The sequence below is a fragment of the Neofelis nebulosa genome, chromosome 4 (genome assembly GCF_028018385.1).
Source record: "Neofelis nebulosa isolate mNeoNeb1 chromosome 4, mNeoNeb1.pri, whole genome shotgun sequence".
NCBI classification, from domain to species: Eukaryota; Metazoa; Chordata; class Mammalia; order Carnivora; family Felidae; genus Neofelis; species Neofelis nebulosa.
In genome coordinates, this window is record NC_080785.1 from 75746356 (window position 1) to 75764706 (window position 18351).

General features: G+C 38.3%; 2 protein-coding genes across 9 annotated transcripts in view; one reads left to right on the top strand and one right to left on the bottom strand.

The window, feature by feature from the left end:
• FAM237B (family with sequence similarity 237 member B) overlaps window positions 1-18351 on the top strand; it is a 97747-nt gene that overhangs the window by 19856 nt on the left and 59540 nt on the right. For 3 of the 5 annotated variants that reach the window (XR_009260499.1, XR_009260497.1, XR_009260498.1), the window contains exons 3-8: window positions 6783-6928; window positions 7079-7155; window positions 9671-9763; window positions 12659-12760; window positions 15282-15375; window positions 15521-15578. Coding sequence is in view for 1 of the 5 variants with exons in the window: in XM_058725167.1 (XP_058581150.1) it covers window positions 8653-9042 (390 nt within the window). In the remaining 4 variants the exon portion in view is untranslated. Of the gene's footprint in view, window positions 1-6782; window positions 6929-7078; window positions 7156-8649; window positions 9043-9670; window positions 9764-12658; window positions 12761-15281; window positions 15376-15520; window positions 15579-18351 lie in introns of those variants that run through there. The other 2 variants (XR_009260500.1, XM_058725167.1) reach the window with 2 other exon arrangements.
• CFAP69 (cilia and flagella associated protein 69) overlaps window positions 16150-18351 on the bottom strand; it is a 62642-nt gene continuing 60440 nt past the window's right edge. For all 4 annotated transcript variants that reach the window (XM_058725153.1, XM_058725151.1, XM_058725150.1 and 1 more), the window contains 2 exons: window positions 17396-17500; window positions 16150-17083 (listed from right to left, as the gene is read on the bottom strand). In XM_058725153.1, the coding sequence (XP_058581136.1) occupies window positions 16913-17083; window positions 17396-17500 (276 nt within the window). In that variant the 3' untranslated portion in view covers window positions 16150-16912. The remainder of the gene's footprint in view (window positions 17084-17395; window positions 17501-18351) is intronic.

An 18351-nucleotide genomic window follows, 5' to 3' on the forward strand; every position in this document is an offset into this window, starting at 1 on the left:
AGCTATTTTAAAATGTATTGTGTATTTTTGAATTTCACTACTGCGCCTTCTTTTTGCCAAATGAAAACTCTTATTTCAAGACCAGTCTCCTAACCTTCTCTAAAGTGTTTGACTAACTGCTGTCTTCTGGTCCTCCTCCTCCTCCTCCTCCTCCTCCACTTCCCCTCCTCCCTCTCCTCTTCCTTCTTCTCCTTCTCCTTTCTCCTTTCTTCTTCTTCCTCTTCCTCCTCCTCCTCTTCCTCCTCCTCCTGCTCTTCCTCTTTCTGCCTTCTCCTTTTTTTTTCCTATTATTAAGTAGGCTCCATGACCAGTGTTAGACTTGAACTCATGACCCTGAGATCAATAGGTATATACATACTCTACCAGGCACCCCTGCTTCTTGAATTATATCTTCTGTTTTAGTCTGTTTGGGTTGCTATAACAAAATACCAAAGACTGGGTAATTACTGTGTCCTCACATGTTAGAAGGCACTAAGGATCTCTCTGGAGCCCATTTTATAAAACACTAATCTCATTCATGAGGGTTCAATCCTCATGACTTAAGTCTCTCCAAGGCCTAGTGCCATCACCTTTATGGGTTAGGACCTCAACATATGAATTTTGGGGGGACACAAACATTCAGACCATAGCATCCTCCCTTTGGTTCTGTGATATTATACTATCCTAGAGCTTATATAGACTGAGTGCTCTTTCTGTCCTTCCTTCATTGATTCCATTTGCAGTTCATAGATTCCCTAAATTTGGGCATAGTCCTCCATCTTCTCAACTGTATCTTATCAACGTATATTCTCAAAGCAGCAATTTTCTATCAAAATAGAGACCTTTCAACTTAATTATATTTCTAGCTAAATTTTAGATATTCCAGAAAATCCAAAATCAATTCTAATGCAACAAATACTAAATCAAACTTATCCTCCCCACTAATCACCTCCCTTTCCATCTTTCATATTTGTTATTGTCACCCCCATAAGCAGGTATGCTAAAAACATTAGTTTTCTTCTCTTTCCATTTCAAATCATTGTGACCAGTTAGCAAGTTTTGTCTTTCTGTATTTGAAATATATTAGGCTCTCATTATCCTAACACTTTTATTATACTCTATTCAATAATAGAAAGGAATATACAAAACATACATATATTGGAAACCATAGTCATAATGACTAATCAATCCACCATTCATTGAAGCTCTTTATACATTCTTCTAGATCTTTTTTTTTTTTAATGTCTATTTATTTTTGAGAGAGAGCAAGCAAGTGCACATGGGAGGGGCAGAGAGAGAGAGATATAGAGACAGAGGATCAGAATCGGGCTCTGTGATGACAGTAGAGAGCCTGAGGCAGAGCTCAAACTCCCAAACTGTGAGGTCATGACCTGAGCCAAAGTTGGACTCAACTGACTGAACCATCCAGGTGCCCCCACTCTTTCTAGATCTCATTCCCTTGTATACCCAAACTTAACCATTCTCTTGAATTTCATGTTAATCATGTTCTTACTATTAAAATTATTTTATAATATACATGTATTTGTAAAGAAAATATGGTTTCATTTTGTTTATCTTTGAAATTTATAAAAATGGTATTTTCTGAAAATTATTTTTTCATCTATAATGAGTATAGCTGGAGTCTATTCATTTTCACTACACAGTAACATCCTAGTGTGAGAACATATCATAGTTAATTTATCCTTTCTCCTGTTAATGGTCATTTTGACTGTTTCTAAGTTTTTTTGCTTTTATGAACAGTGTTGCTAAGAATATTCCATTCTAGTGTATGTCTCTTGGTACCCACATGCAAGAATTTCTTCAAGATATATTCCTGAAGGGGTGCCTAGGTGGCTCAGTCAGTTGAGCATCCAACTTCAGCCCAGGTCATAATCTTACGGTTTGTGGGTTTAAGCCCCATATTGGGCTCTGTGCTGACAGCTCAGAGCCTAGAGCCTGCTTTGGATTCTGTGTCTCTGTCTCTCTCTGACCTTCCCTGCATGTGCTTTGCCTTTCTCTGTCTCTCAAAAATAAATAAATATTAAAAAATTAAATACACACACACACACACTCACTCACTCCTGGAGTGAAAAGACATCTTGCACGTTATGTGCTTGTTCAAATTACAAGATAGTGCCAACTTGTGTTCTAGACTAATCAAATCAATTCATGCTTTCTTAGCTGTGTGACAGTGCCTGTTGCTTCATGTGATGGTTAATTATATGAGTAAATTTGACTGGGACACTGGGTACCCAGATATTTGGTTACATGGAATTTCTGTGTGAATCTATTAGAGTGTTCTTGGATGAGATGAGCTTTTGAATTGGTAAACTGAGCAAAGAAGGTTGGTTGCCTTCTTCCATGTGGGTGGGCATCATCCAATCTCTTGGGGGTCTAAATAGAACAAAAAGGCAGAGGGAGAGAGAATTGCCTGACTTATTGAGGTGGGATATTGGTTTTTTTTCTTTCCCTTGGATTGGGACTTAGTCCTGTTGACTCTCCTGGTTCTCAGGTCTTTGGACTTGGACCGAAACTACACCATCAGATTTCCTGGATCATCAGCTTATAGAAGGCAGATCATGAGATGTCTGAGCCTCCATAATCACATGAGCTAATTCCTTGTAATAAATCTCTTTAAATATATAAAGTCATATATATATTTTTTCTATGTTTCTCTGGAGGACCCTGACTAATATACTTTACATGCTTACCAATACTTGGATATTGCTAGACTTCTTTATTTTTGCAGCCTGAAAGGTATTAGTTCATATATGATTGTGGTCTTAATTTACACTTTCTGCTTGTAGTAAGGTTATGAATATGTTTATGTATTCATTCATTATGCTTTATTTATAAAATGGCTCTTTAAGCCTTTTGCTGAGTTTTCTATTATGGTATCTGTGCTTTTCTTGTTGATTCCATGGAAAACTCTTGGATCCTAATTGTAATCTGTTTGTGGTTTTGTGTACTGTAATTATTGTCTCCCAGATTACAGTTATTTTTTATTTTTACTTATGATGTCTTGTGATTAACAGAACACTAATTTAAATGTAGTTAAATATAGTAATTTTTATGGTTGGCACTACTTGTATTTTGTGTAAGAAATTCTTACCAAACTCAAGATCAGAAAGATAGTCTGCTGAATTTCTTCTTAAAGTTGTAATGCTTTGTTTTCACATTTAAATTCTTAATTTACCTGTGATTGATTTTTGTGATAGTATGAGGTAGAAATCCACTTTTATTTTCTCCAAATGGATAACCAATTGTCCTAGCCTTATTTATTGAAGAAACCACTGTTTTCCTACAGATCTACTATATTGATTTTATCACATACACAGTCTCCATAAATGTGTAGGTCTGTCTCCAGGCTCTTTAACCTATTCCATTGTCGATTTATCTATTTCTGAGGCAATAGCACCCTATTTAATTACCCGTGAGTCCCTCTTTTTTTTTTCAATGTTTTTTTATTTATTTTTGACAGAGAGAGAGAGAGACAGAGCATGAGCGAGGGAGGCGCAGAGAGAGAGGGAGAAACAGAATCTGAAGAGACAGAATCAGGCTCCAGGCTCTGAGCTGTCAGCACAGAGCCCGACGCGGGGATTGAACTCACAAACTGCGAGATCATGACCTGAGTCGAAGTCAGACGCTCAACCGACTGAACCACCCAGGCACCCCACATCTTCCCTCTTTTAATCGACAAATTCAGACCATATATGTTTATTGTGATTATTGATTTAGTTCTTCCATTTTAAATGTACTTTCTACTTGTCATTTTTTCTATGCTTTCTTTCACCTCTATTCTTGCTTTCTTGAGTTCCTATTTGTTAACCTGTTTTTGTTTCTTTTTAAAAAATATATATTCAACTTTATTTCATTAGAAAAATTCATTTAAGCTACATGGTGGCCATAATGCTATGTCCTGAGCTGGCTTAACCATCCCACTGTCCCCTTCAGACCAATGTATGAACATACACACTATGTTGAAGAAGGGACTTTAACATGTGAAACAATGAGACTTGGACACTGACTACTCCCTCATCCCCCTCCCTATAGCCAACCCACCCACTGCTTCAACTGTTATCTGCACATAGACAAGCTCTCATGGAAGAGAGGCTGAACACCAAATAAGATGACCATAAGTTACCCAAGTCCAAAGGAACTCTTGGCAGATGTTGAGGAAACGATGATGAAAATGACACCATCTCCCAAAAGCTGAATGTGAAGCACAAACCGCCATCTAAGAGATGTCAGAGCCATGTTGCCAAGGGCAGCAAATCTTACAGCAGAACCCAGGGAGAAGAGTGACATCACTCCATCCCACAGTTATAGGCAACACACTCACACCTATGTATTAAAAAGGCTCTTTATCCCGGACAAGGAGCATCCAGAGAGAGAGGCCCTTCAAGGACCCATTAATAATTCTGATAACACTGATACTCTCATCTTGCCTTTCCAGCCATTTGACACCTGGATGGATATGCTTAGGTCAGTGTTACAAGGTTATAGCTGGTGGAGGGAGGTCTTATCCACACCCCACACCTCTGGAAGGCGCTTGGGGCTGTGTGCTAGCTAGTTGACCTCTGGTGGTCCAGGAGCTTCCAGGAAATAGGTTCTCCAGTAAGCCCCCAGGGACTCCCTCAGTCTAATAAAGATGGAGAGCAGAGTCAGCACCACACCTAAGAGGTAGAGGTTCAACAATAGGCTTCATGGCTGAGGTGATACTACTCCTTTGTAGGCTAGCAGAGCTGTCTTCTGCTTCTGGAACTTCTCTGGATTCTCCAGGAGGAAGGGCCTGCAGTGGCCTGCTCACTGTAACAGTGGGTCATGTTAGAGTTGGGAGAAAAGTCAGTCAACCCTAGATGACTCAAAGGACAAAAATGTAGCCTACAGCAAAGTACAGAGGAAGACTGCCTATACTGCTCACAAATCAATCTTTTTTCATATTCAGTTTTTACTTTCCACCTGTTCAAAAGCTTTGTTCTTTATTTCTGTCATTTAGAAACTACCAAAGAAATTTTACATACATATTTAACAACTTTACAAAGTGTAATTCAATATCTATATCTTACCTTTCACCATACATATTTATTGACAAATTCCAAATTTACTATGTCTCACTTTTCTAATCCTCCTCTTTTTTTTTTCTCCTCTGCTTTCTTTTCCTTACCCTTTGATTCTTCTTTCTCTTCTATTCCCTTCTTCTTTCCTTGGAGATTTCACTTTCTTGATTACTCAACAATAATTTAAAAAGTACATTTATCATCATTTAGGGAGTTTCTATTTATAATGTAGCAGTGGACCCTGGAGAGAAATCAGTCACATTGTAGATATGTTTTTTCATTGACTTGAGGGTAGAACCAAGAGCAGAATTTCTGGATCATTTTCAGGTTAAAGAAATTATGCCAGTTTTCTTCTATGGTGCTTATACTTACTAGCTGACACTCTTCTCAAAAGTATATGAAAATATTCATTTGCTTAAACATTTGCTAACATTGTATAATATCAAATGCTTCAATTTTTGTTAAACTTTAATGAGAGAAAACAATGCATTATCTCCTTGAATGTGAGCATCTTTTCTCATATATGCTGGATTTGGGGTATTACTCTTCTGTGAATTGATGGTTTATATCCTTAGTATATAGGAGTGGAATGCCCAAGGCCCAGTCAAATTGGACAACAGCTTTGGTGGGTGAAGAATTCTTTGGGAGAGTGCAGGGTTTAAACTTCAGATAGAATGCTGAATGTTGGATTAGGTAACTTTTAATGTCTCTGCTAACTTTAAGAGGCCATGGTTAATAGTGGACTGAAATGCCTGGAAACCTAGAGCTGAAGAAAATCTGGTATGAGATGGATTTGTGTGTGTTCTACCTAATCAGAGTAAATGACTCACTTTGCAGTTCTGTTTTGTACAGGAGCTAGTCCTAGAGATGGAAGGGACATGGAAGGGTATTGCCAGGGCAAGACTAATAATGATGGCTGCACTCATATAATGAGGAAGGCAGAGTGCAGCTTTTTGTATAATGGTAGAGTTGGGAGAAGTGAGCTTTAGGGAAGACAACTGCTGGGAAATTGGCTGTTGAGTTTGGCCCATAATCTTAACCATCCCAGCTCAAGAACCAGTGAGGAAAGGGTGACCTGCTTAAGGGTAAGTTGGGTTAAGACAACTAGCTTTGGGTTGGTTTCCCTTACAGCTCCATGTGATGATTGCTTTTGGGATTTGGGGATAGAAGTCAGACTTAAACATATAGTCCAAACGATGTGTCAAGGCTGAGATTGATGCACAATATACAGATATTTAAGGGACTTGCCCAAAGTCTTCATTCTACCAAAGACTAAAGAAAACTATCTTCTCAAAATTAAACACTGTGTATTTAGGTAGAGGGGAAGATACGTTGCAATGTGTATGTGTTACTATTAATAATTTAAATGGTGCTTCGCTAGAGGTTAGAACTCATCAAGGAGGTTCATTTCAATAGGGTCCATAGCCTTATGAAAGTTTTTCTCTGGATAGGAGAATAGGGTGAGAAGGCTGGGTGGGTGCAGGGAGGAGACAGCTGGAATATATAGTGGACTGACTGCTGTGATGGATTTTCTCAAAGGCAGAAAGGTAGAAGGGAGGGGGGAGGGCGAGGAAGACCTGAGCAACTGTAATTTCAAAATTGGGAGGAGGGTATGACAGGAGCACCAACAGAGGGCAGGGAGTGGCGGGTCCAGTGGGTGCCCAGTGTGGGAAGGTGGGCAAGATGAGAGCTGGGTCTCGGCAGCGTGACCACCCACTCTCTGCCCCCTCACTCTTTCCCTAGAAAAGGAGCGTGGTTTCGGGCTGCGCGCTGACTAGGGCGCCACTCGCGAGGCCGCAACACAGCCCGCAGCGCCGCCATCGGCGAGCCAGAGCCTTCCAGCCCCGGAGCATCGAACTGCGGACACACTTCAGCTGGGCGAGTTTGAGGTGCTCGCGGCGCGCGTAGAGGATCGCGTGGAGGGCAGCTTCCCGCCTTTCGCCTGCCACTGGGGTGGGACCTGGTTGGGCAGGGGGTGAGAGCCGGGAGGGCCGGGGGTCGTCTGGAGCCTTCTGAGTCCTCTTGTCCCTACCTGGCAGGAGCCGCCTGCAACCTTCGAGTGAGCTCGGCGCGCACAGAGCACCGCGCTGGACGCGCGCCTCGGCGCAGACAAGAGGTACTCCATTTCAGCTCGGGCTCCCTCTTCCGAGCGAGTCCAGATGACCCTACCTGGAGGAGGGCACTGGTCGGGAGTGTAACCTGAAATTCTCGTGAAGAAAATTCTCAGGCCCCCAGCCAGTCATTTCCTTTTAGAACTTCTATCATACATTTGACACTGCCAGCTCAGTTTGGGAATCTGCAAAGATTTTGACGATGTGAAAAGACCTGAATAAGCAAAGTTTTTTGTTTTGTTTTTTTTTCTTTTGTCTCTTTACCCTAAATTATTTTGGAGGAGATGTCAGACGGTGGTATATGGGTAAGGAGGTGGTGAGTCTTCTGGATTTGTCCCCCCTCTCCACTCCTCGGCCATGGCTGTCAAGGTTGTGTCAGGGACTTTTCCAATGCCAGCTCTGTAGCAGTTCAAAGCCAATTTTGTCCTTGATGTCCACTCATGTAGCCAGTTTACTGAGTGATGATTTGGCAGGGAAACTTGGGCAAAGACCATTAGAAAATGGCAAGATTTTGCTGAATGTCATTGGCCCTATACTATGTCATATTAGCTCATATCACCTTTATTGTCTTCCTGCTCCTAAAGGTATGTCTGTTTAATCTTCTGCAAACAGATCCTGAACAACCTGAGAGTAGCCAGGGACCCACCAGACATCAGTGCGTAACAAATATTTTTCAATGAATAGAAATGGAAGAAGTGTCAGTAACTTTGAAACTTTAAATGGTGCTCGAACATCCAACACCACTTGGGTTAATAGATTGGTTACATTTAAAATTTAGGGGAAAAAACACCTTTTTCTCATGGTTACACATGGAATAGCCTGTTCTGATTCACTTAGTTGGAATGTGTTGTGGTAGGAGTCTTAGATATGGACACAGGAGACCTGAGAATGTGCATAGCCATATCAGTTGAGAATTTTTCTAATTTGTAAAGGTTGGAGCATATGTTTTTAAAGATTTCTTTCAGGGGTGTCTGGGTGGCTTACTCAGTTAAGCATCCAGCTTCAACTCAGGTCATGATCTCACGGCTCGTGAGTTCGAGCCCCACATCGGGCTCTGTGCTGACAGCTCTGAGCCTGGAGCCTACTTAAGATTCTGTGTCTCCCTCTCTCTCTGCCCCTCCCCTGCTTGTTCTGTGTCTCTCTTTCTAAAATAAATAAACATTAAAAAAATTTAAAACAAAGATTTCTTTCAGCTCTAAAAGTCTGTGATGAAATGAATCCATCACATCTTCAAAAACAAGTATTGCATTTCAGTGGCTGCTGAAGACTTTATCAGAACATTGGTAAACAGATTGTAACTGTATCTTTTCAAAACAAGGTTTGAGAGTCACCAACTTAGAGGAAAATCAACAAATACATAGTAGACAAATTTGGCTTGATCAAAAACACATATGTCTTTGTAAAATTTTAGGTTTAAATAGATCATTGAATAATTGAATAATTGAGTAATTGTCTTTTTAACTTAAAAATATATTCCCTCATTTTTTTTTTCTCTATAGAATATGGGTTTTGCCACAAGAGGACGGTTCTGCCTACCACTGGGCTGCATGATGCTGATCAATCTGATTAATGCTGACTTTGAATTTCAAAAGGGGGTGCTTGCCAGTATCAGCCCAGGCATCACAGAAGATATTGATTTCCAATGCTGGAATTCTTGCTCTTTGACATTGATAGATCTCAAGGAACTCAAGATACAGCACAATGTGGACGCTTTCTGGAATTTCATGTTGTTTTTGCAAAAATCCCAGCGGCCTAGACATTATAATGTCTTCTTAAGCATAGCTCAGGATTTTTGGGACATGTATATAGACTGCTTGCTCTCACGATCTCATGGAATGGGCAGAAGACAGGTGATGCCTCCCAAGTATAATTTTCCGCAGAACAGGAGGTAATTTAAATGTATACTTAAGAGAATAGAAGTTTAGTTTTCTTTATTTTTTTGAGTTTTTATTTTGAGAGAGAGAGAGAGAAAGAGACAGAGGGAGAGAGAGAATCCTAAGCAGGCTCCATGCTGTCAGCACAGAGCCCCACATGGGGCTCTAACTCACCTACCATATCATGACCTGAGCCGAAGTTGGACGCTTAACCGACTGAGCCACCCAGGTGCCCCCAGCAGTTCAGCCTTCTTAAAAATTCAACATTTAATCATTTTTGCCAATAAGCTAGCAAATTTGCCTTATTTTTTCCTAATGATTGACTTTGATTTTCATTTTTACTGATTTTATATTATTTAGAAACCTCAGGAGCTCTGATGTACAGACACATGATCTAAATGATCTTGAGATATAATACATTTGGTAGATCATTAAAATTATTACCTTATTTTTTCCCACAAATAGTTCATGAGAAATCTGTTTAACATCATAATTATTCATATGGCATTTATTGAAGAAATTTTAAAGATAGGACATATAATTAGGCTTTTTAAATTAAGTTTTTCAATAGGGTTATTTAAAAGGATGAAATCTTAAAAGTCATTTTATAGTGAGTATTAACAATTTCTCCTCTCTAATATTATAGGACTGGATTTTACAAAACATGAGTTTTACATAGAAGATAGAGAACATGGAAAATACTTCAAGCAAAGTGACATCAACCTGAAGGTTTAATTCTGTCAGTATTTCTGAAGTCAAATATTTCTTATAGTATTTATCAAAATTGTTATTTCTAGTTCTTTAATATTTATGAAAGTTGTATTTTTGTTGATGTGATGTGTAAGTGCTTTATGGCTATTGAATTAACATTTCCATCTTTTCAGGTAATTTGTCAATACTTTTTTTTTATTTGGAAGGCATCTCTGTAAAGCATCTTTAAAGAAAACATTTAAAATGCAAATGCAATATATTATTAAATATAATAGTTGAGGGAGTAATGCTGTAACTAATTTTTTAAGGTATCTTATACGTAATATTGACTTTTTTTTTTTTCAACGTTTTTTATTTATTTTTGGGACAGAGAGAGACAGAGCATGAATGGGGGAGGGGCAGAGAGAGAGGGAGACACAGAGTTGGAAACAGGCTCCAGGCTCCGAGCCATCAGCCCAGAGCCTGACGCGGGGCTCGAACTCACGGACCGCGAGATCGTGACCTGGCTGAAGTCGGACGCTTAACCGACTGCGCCACCCAGGCGCCCCGTAATATTGACTTTAAATTGTGCCAAAATAAATGCCAGTATTGTCCTAAAAAGTAATATTTGATTTTGATGTCATGTACTGAGTGGCTTCTGAAATGTGCATTTCATCTCCAAGCCATCCTATATATTAAAGTGTTTTTCTATGCATTAAGGACTAAAATTTTTACGTTCTCACTTTTATTGGCTTAATTAAAAAAAAAAAAAGGTAGTAAGAAACTTCATTTTAGTAAAGTGAAGTTTGGTAGAATTTTGGTTTTTAGGTACTAGCTCAGTTTTTCTTTTTAAATGTATTTCCTACATACATCTCACATCTTATTCCAAAGAGGATGTGAAGCTTTAAAAATATATAACAAACAATAGGATAACATGAAGTGGATGAGGAAATTTCGATGATGGGAAATAAAGACAGGAAACTAATAATATGTAGTTGTATTTTGGATGAATACTTTTAAATGCATGTTATAAAAGCCTATACCTTTAATAAAAAGGTAGCTGTAAGTTTGGTCTGAGTTTTCTACTTCTAAAGGTGAAGGACTCATGAGCATTTTCAAGATTCACACTTAAAAAGTTTTTTTTTTTTTAATGTTTATTCATTTTGAGAGGGAGAGAGAGGAGGAGAGAATCCCAAGCAGGCTCCACACTGTTAGCACAGAGTCCTACATGGAGCTTGACTCAGGAACTGAGATCAGGATCTGAGCTAACATCAAAAGTGGGATGCTTAACTGACTGAGCCACACAGGTGCCCTCACTCTGTTGATAAGAAAAACCAAACAACATGTTTAGGAGAAGCCCAGCCTTTGCTAGGACTAAACACCAATAAAGATCACAGGTTTTCATAATGGCTACCACGGGATACAGCACCGTGTTTTCAAGTATCCTGGCAATGACAGATTCCCTTCAATGCAAGCTGATGTCAGCACACCCAAACTCAATTAAATATAAATAATTTTAAAAGTAGCAAAAATAATACTGAACAAATGGGCAACTGTCCAATGATTTGACTTGATCCAAGAATAAACATTAAATGGTGGAGTGGGGGCTGACATTCGTTGAGTTATGGATCACTTTGAAATTCTGATGAAGCTATAGACACTTTAACAAGGAGTTTTATGTACACAGTGTCATCATTTTGTGTATGATTTTGGGGGGAGGGGTCCATGAACCCCAGGTTAAGAATCTCCAATATTAAAGAATAAATGGTTTGCATGGCTTTCAAGTATTATTTTATAAAAATTATTTCATATAACTGAGTTTTGTATAATGAGGTTTTAGATAATATAAGGTTGTCAGTCTAATAAATTCCTATATTGAAAATATTTTATCTTGCCAATTAAGGACAGATCCCTAAGCTCATCAAATTAGCTGGTTGGAGGGTAGGTTTTATGCTCAGATGACAGAAAGATACATAAAAAACTGCCTAATTCATTTCCGGCAGGTGGAGGCATAGGGTCATGACTTTCCTTAGAGGATATCTCTCTTTTACAACCTTTGGGCAAATGATTGAAGCTCAAAAATTCAATGTCATAAAGCAAAACCAGATAATTTTAGCCTAAAAAATTGTTCAACTAGTTATCAATCATAGTTGTCATACAAATTTTTATTGCAGCAATTAACTTTTCAGTGTTAATAAAATTAATTGTTAGCTATCCAAAATAGGTTAATTGAAAATGGCTTCCTAGATCACCTAACTGAATTAACAGGCTACATTGGATTATTAAAAATAGTAAAAAGGACATTTGCCAAAACGGGCAGTCTGGTTTTAGAGCAGTTCATCTTAAGTCTTTTTGCTGGTACTTAGATACCATGTTCTGTTAAAAATCCCCTCCCTCCCCAGCAATTTTTGGCACAAATCATGCCATTTTTATATAGAAAGATATATTATTATGTTTTCATCGTTCATTCACAAAAACGTATTGAGCTTGTAGGTATACTGCTGAATAATCCTTGACTCACAGAGCTGCCATTGCAGTGGGAGAAAGGTACAGTAGGAACTAATACACTAATTCAAAAACAATTTTATGATATGAAAATGTAAGTTAAAAAAAGAGAAATGGTGGTCAAATGTGATTGAGTGGGGGACAATATGTATTTCTCTTTTGCCCTGTTCAAAATCATCTGACTAGATCATCTAAAAGATCATTTTTTTAAACTTTAAATAAACTTTATTTTAGAATAGTTTTAAGTTTGCAGAAAAGTTGCAAGGATAATCCAGAGATCTTGTATACTCCTCACCTATTTTTTTCCTATTGTTAACTTTTTACATTAGTATGGTATATTTGTCATAACTAATGGTCCATTACTGATACATTATTAACCAAACTTCATATTTTATTTGGATTTCACTAGTTTTTCCCTGATATCCTTTTTCTGTTCCAGGATCCCATCCAGGACTCCATAATATATTAAGGTATCATGTCTCCTTAGGCTCGAAGAAGGTGTTTTCATTCAATGACCTTGACAGTTTTGAGTGCTGATAAGGTATGTTACAGAATATCCAATTTGGGTTTGCTTGATTGTTTTTCTTACAGTTAGACTGAATTTATAGGTTTTTTGGGTGAAGACCACAAAAATAAAGTACTGTTCTCAGTACTTCAGATCAAGGGTATATGCTATCAACATAAGTTATCACTGATGATGTTTAACCTTGGCTAAGGTAGTGTATCCCAGGTTTCTCCGCTATCATGTTACTTTCTCTTCTGTTTCTATATTGTATTCTTTGGAAGCAAGTCACTAAGTATAACCCACATGTAAGAGAATGGGAAGTTATGTTCCACATGCTGAAGGAGGGAATATCTACATAAATTATCTGTAGATAATTTATATGGGAGATTTGTCTGCCCTCACTCCCCCCCCCCCTTCTTCTTCCTTCATTCCTTTTCTTTCACCATTTATCATATCATTCGTCATCATATCAGTAGGAACTTAACAGGCATTTATTTATACTTTGGGTTATAATCCAATACTACTACATTACTTATTTTGTTGCTGAAATTGTTCCATCTTTGGTCATTGGGAGCTCTATAGGATGTTCCAGACTCATCTTGTGTATTTCTGCCCCATCCCCAGAACCAGCCATTTCTCCAAGGAGCCCTGGTTTCTTTTATTGGAGAATATTATCAGAAATCAATATCTAGGCACTAGGTGTATCTATAGAATTTTGACCTGATAGTACCAGGCCAATTCCTGACTGTCAGGGGCTGCTTTTCTCTTTCTCAGAAAGCATCTTTGACTGTAAACTCAATATAAGCAACTATGAAACATAACTGCTAATGAAACTAATGTAAGCTTAGGTTCTGTTGGCAGAAAGTATGTAAAAATGAGGAATACTGTTTCCATTATAACCTCCATGGGACCTACAACACCTGGAAATCTTTGTTTAGTTTGTCTGGTCACAGTTTAAAGGAAAATTAATAAATGGTGGCACTTCAGAAGGGGCTAGCCAGATTCATAAAGTCTGGAATGATTAGATAAGAATGATTACAGAAGGGGCACCTAGGTGGCTCAGTCGGTTAAGCATCCAACTTTGGCTCAGGTCTTGATCTTATGGTTTATGGGTTTGAGCCCCATGTCAAGCTCTATGCTGACAGCTTAGAGCAGCTTACAGCCTGGAGCCTACTTCGGATTCTGTGTCTCCCTCTCTCTCTGCCTGCTCACACTCTGTCTATCTCTCCAAAAATAAACATTAAAAAAAAGAGGAATGATTACAGAAAATAGATATTTGACCGGAAAAGACTTAGGCTGAACACAATAGTTTTTTTCCTGTGATATGAAACATATCTTGTGCTCCAGAAGACAGAGGAAGAGATGAGTTATTCACCTAATTATTCACTGGTTTTCATCCAATATAAGCAAGAACTGGCTAATAGAGTTTAACCATGGGATGAGCTCCCTCATGTGGTAAAAATCTCATTATTGAAGCATGTTGAAACCATTTCATCTGTATTCACTAAACTCCATTTTTATTCTTTTGACTCTCTTTGAATTTAGTTTATTAGCAAAAGTTTCAGTTTGAGAGCTTGAAATTTTGTCTCAACTGACTCATGGAAGAAAATATATTGTCTGCCTTTCAGCCAGGCTGGATGGACTAGAGGGCTCAAGATTGGTGTAGGAGCACAGGATGTGAGGAGAGACAGAGACCTATTATAGTTAGTGACATTGTCATACTGGTTCACTTGCTTACTACAAAGGTGGCTGGAATTGTAATATGCAAACACAATGCACATCTGTCTACCAAGGTTAAGTGTCTGTATGAAGCAACACTATCCTCCATCCACCTACATTTATTTAGCTGTTAATTGGCTGCTAGGTAACAACCTGCCCTATTTTACCTTTCCTCTTCCTGATGGGTAAGATCTACACAGCAGAGGGGAAAGGTCCAGCGATATCACAGACTACTTTGTAGTCTGTCCTAATCAGTTTGGAGATATCGCATTGTACTAGATACAAAAAATTATATTCAACCAAGTAATATCAATTCTATTTCTACACATTGTGTAATCAGTTAATGTAATAGTATTTATGTCTTAAATACTTAAAATTCATTTTGGATAAAGTCTATCACTGTTATAGAGTAAATACATGTGAACTACCTTAATATATCTGTGTTTAGCATTACCTGTATTTTGTTGGCTGAATCTTCCTTTTGAGCTCAGAACTTTGCTGCATTTGCAGAGCTCAAGGGAAAGGCTGTCAGGAGCTGGGGCCACCATTACACTGATTTAATGATTTATTTACTGAAGTGTTGGTTTCAATAATGAATGAAATGTAGTTTCTACCTTGTGCTTAGGGAGCTTAGCATCTGAGGAAGAAGCATATAGTCTACAAAATGAGGCAAGATTTGTTGTTCTTAGCCATGAACACTTCATTTTGATTGTGTGTGTATCTGACATACTTGAGGTGTATCTGTTGCTTTTTTGTATGGACATCTCATCATTGCGTGTTCTTATCCACATCTTTTCTTGACCCAGTAACTACTCTTTCATGGACTCTCTGTGCTTAGGGCTTCCTGTCAAGAAGAAGAACAAATTATGATTTCTAATATCTTGGTGGTGGTGGTAATAAAGAAAAGGATTAGGGAGAGACAAAGCTGCATGGTAAGCTGATGCATGTTATCTATTCTTGTGGGCCACAAGGAGAATAGGCAGCTGGGCCAGGATTAGAAGCTGCTGGCCAATGGTATACTGTCAACTCATTTTAATTAGAACATGAAAAACGTTGCACTTTCTCCCCTTTTTGCAGATGCCACTACCTTCACAGATGGGGATAATGGAAAGTTTCTGGTGGAATGTGAGATGAGGTAAGAGGAGGAGAAGGGAGGAGGAAGTTGGAGGAGGTGGGTCCAGTGGGGTGATGGAGCCTTCTCTTATTTGATAACATGGACTCTATGCAGGTCTTCCCAACTTTGGATTCAGTAGCATCGTGTTGGTAGCTTGTAACTGGTCACAGTGGGAGTATTTACACCATGCAAATTGGCAAACACTACAAATAAGGGCTATTTCCTCTTGAAGAACCAGTTGCTACACAATTACCAGTATATTGCTGAGTGTGCCTATGGGCCTAGAATCTAGACTCAAATACCAGCATATTTTCCTATTAAAGAAAACAGGTTCTTGTCTCTCCATATCCTGGACATGAATTCAACTTTGTGGCTTCCCTGGAGTTGATGGGAATGGAGACAGTCTATGAAAACCTCATAATTGCATACATACATGGACACTCTGTTCCACATCCAGCATTAAGGCATCTATCTCCTGTTTTTTGGAAAGATATCTCCACCACCAAAGGAGGGAAAACACTTCCCAACTCTCCCCTTCCCTTCCCCATTAAAGAAGAAAATAGCATTAGAATTAACTTTGCATATTTATATATTAAGAGTAAAACCATCTGTATTTTTATTTTTATTGTTTAGCTCATGAATAACACTTGCTTTTTATAACAGACATAATTTATTTTACTTTGACCAACAAATTGTTGCAAATGTTTTTTCTGCCCAGTACTTACGTGTACATATGATAACAATATCCTGATTTTCCAGTCCATCTCTATATTTTGTTTGGAGTTGGCCTGCTTCTGGCTCTGGGAGTAGGCAGTACTTAGATCTGGCTAAAGTCATGGTGGATGGCTCAGTGGGCATGTGACCAATCAAGGGTCCCAACATGTGGAGGCAGTTGCAGACATTGTGGAGAGACAGGCATGTATTTTTCTGTACTGGGTATCAATTTGGGAAAATATAATGCAGTAGCTGCTAGGGAAGGAGATTCTACTCAGAGCTTTAGTCCCTGGATCCAACAATGCCTGCAGTCTTATTTACTCCTAGATTTGATAGCTACAGAGTGCCTGTAAAAGTTTTTATTGGCTTAAACCAGATGGAGTAGTCATGCAACCAAAGGAGTTTTAACTGATACTATATGTTTTACAATTAAGAGAATTAGCAATCTTTCAAAAGAAATTGATGACAGCTCTTCTGATGCCAAATGTTGATATTTTCAGTACAAATAAATTGTGTGCTAACTTTTATTTTTTCTTAGTATTTCCTACAAAAATATTCCAAAATATTTGCTTTATAATTATAAATAAACGTGTATTTAACTAAAATAAACAGACTTTATTTCAGACAGTCTGTATACTGTCTTATGTAGGAGCGATCTTCTTTGGCTCATTCACAGTTTTGGCTGCTCTCACCCTTTGTAAGGCTCCTCCTCGAATAGGCAGTTTTTTAAGAGCAATGTCTGTATCAGCCAGAGGTCCTCCCAGTAATCGGGCAGGAGTGCTTTCCACTGTTACTACCCGACCAGAAGGCACCTGGAAAAGCAAAAGGTATATATCTAAGAGTTCATTTGCAAAATTTCCCAATAAGAGAGAAACCCATTCATCCTTTAGCTGACTTTGGAAAAGATACCAAATTATAGCAGTTTTTTGGAAATCCTGGAAGGCTGATCTGGTCTAAACCAGTACTGGGTGAGAGTGGAGGTACTTTAGAGATAAATATGCCTTAACTATGGGAAATGTGACCAGTGAAAAGAACAAATATGAGACAAAACCCCATGGAAATAACATTCTATGGAGACTAAATTCAGTATCTACTAAGAAAAGTCGTGAAGCAAAAACCCTTACCGTTGTGTTAAGGCCTTTAATATCTGTCCTATGAAATATTGCATTTGGAGGTTGCCCACTGTATCTAGAGGATTCTATAGCTTTTTCCTGAAGCCTCTTTGCCTTCTGAAGATTTTTAAATTAGAAAGAAAGTAGTATTAATTTCTATTAAAGCATTAACTATTGTACTTAGAATGAAGTATATGAAGTACATTTAATTGTGCCTGGCTTATACTTAGACTGTTCATTAAGTAGCCCTGTAACCTACACTTACTCACTTAGGCTAAAAAGATCATTATTAGTAAGTTATATCTTTTATACAATGCAGAAGACACCAGTCACCTAAAACCATTACTGAAATTTCCAGAGGTACCAGTCATATATGACCAAGGAATAAAGCGGTCCTAAGGAAATCATGTTCAATTTTTAGCACATAATTTAATAAGCTACTAACTTGGGTGATGCATATTTTCAAAATATTTTTCATAAATTAAACTAATCAGAACACTTAAATGCTGCAAACAGAATAATATAAATTGTATAATTTGTTGCACTTATATTAAAAAATTTTTAAGTTTATTTATTTATTTTTGAGCGGTGGGGAGAGACAGAGAGAGAGAGAGCGAGCAAGCGAGCATGCACACACAAGAACCATGGAGGGGCAGAAAGAGAGGAAGAGAGAATCCCAAGCAGGCTCTGCCCTACCAGCACAGAGCCTAATGTGGGGCTCAAACCCATGTACTGCGAGATCATGACCTGAGCCAAAATCAAGAGTTGGACACTTAATCACTGAGCCACCCTGGTGCCCCTGTTGCACCTATAGTTAAACTCAATAGTTGAAGCACTGCCACAGGTGAAATTCAAGGTAACAAATGATCTGCATTCTTAAACAAATGAGGGGATGATTTTCATTAATTATTCCTTAAAAGTACAGATAGTTGTGAGGATGTTTTATAAGTTGGGAAGAATTTTTATTG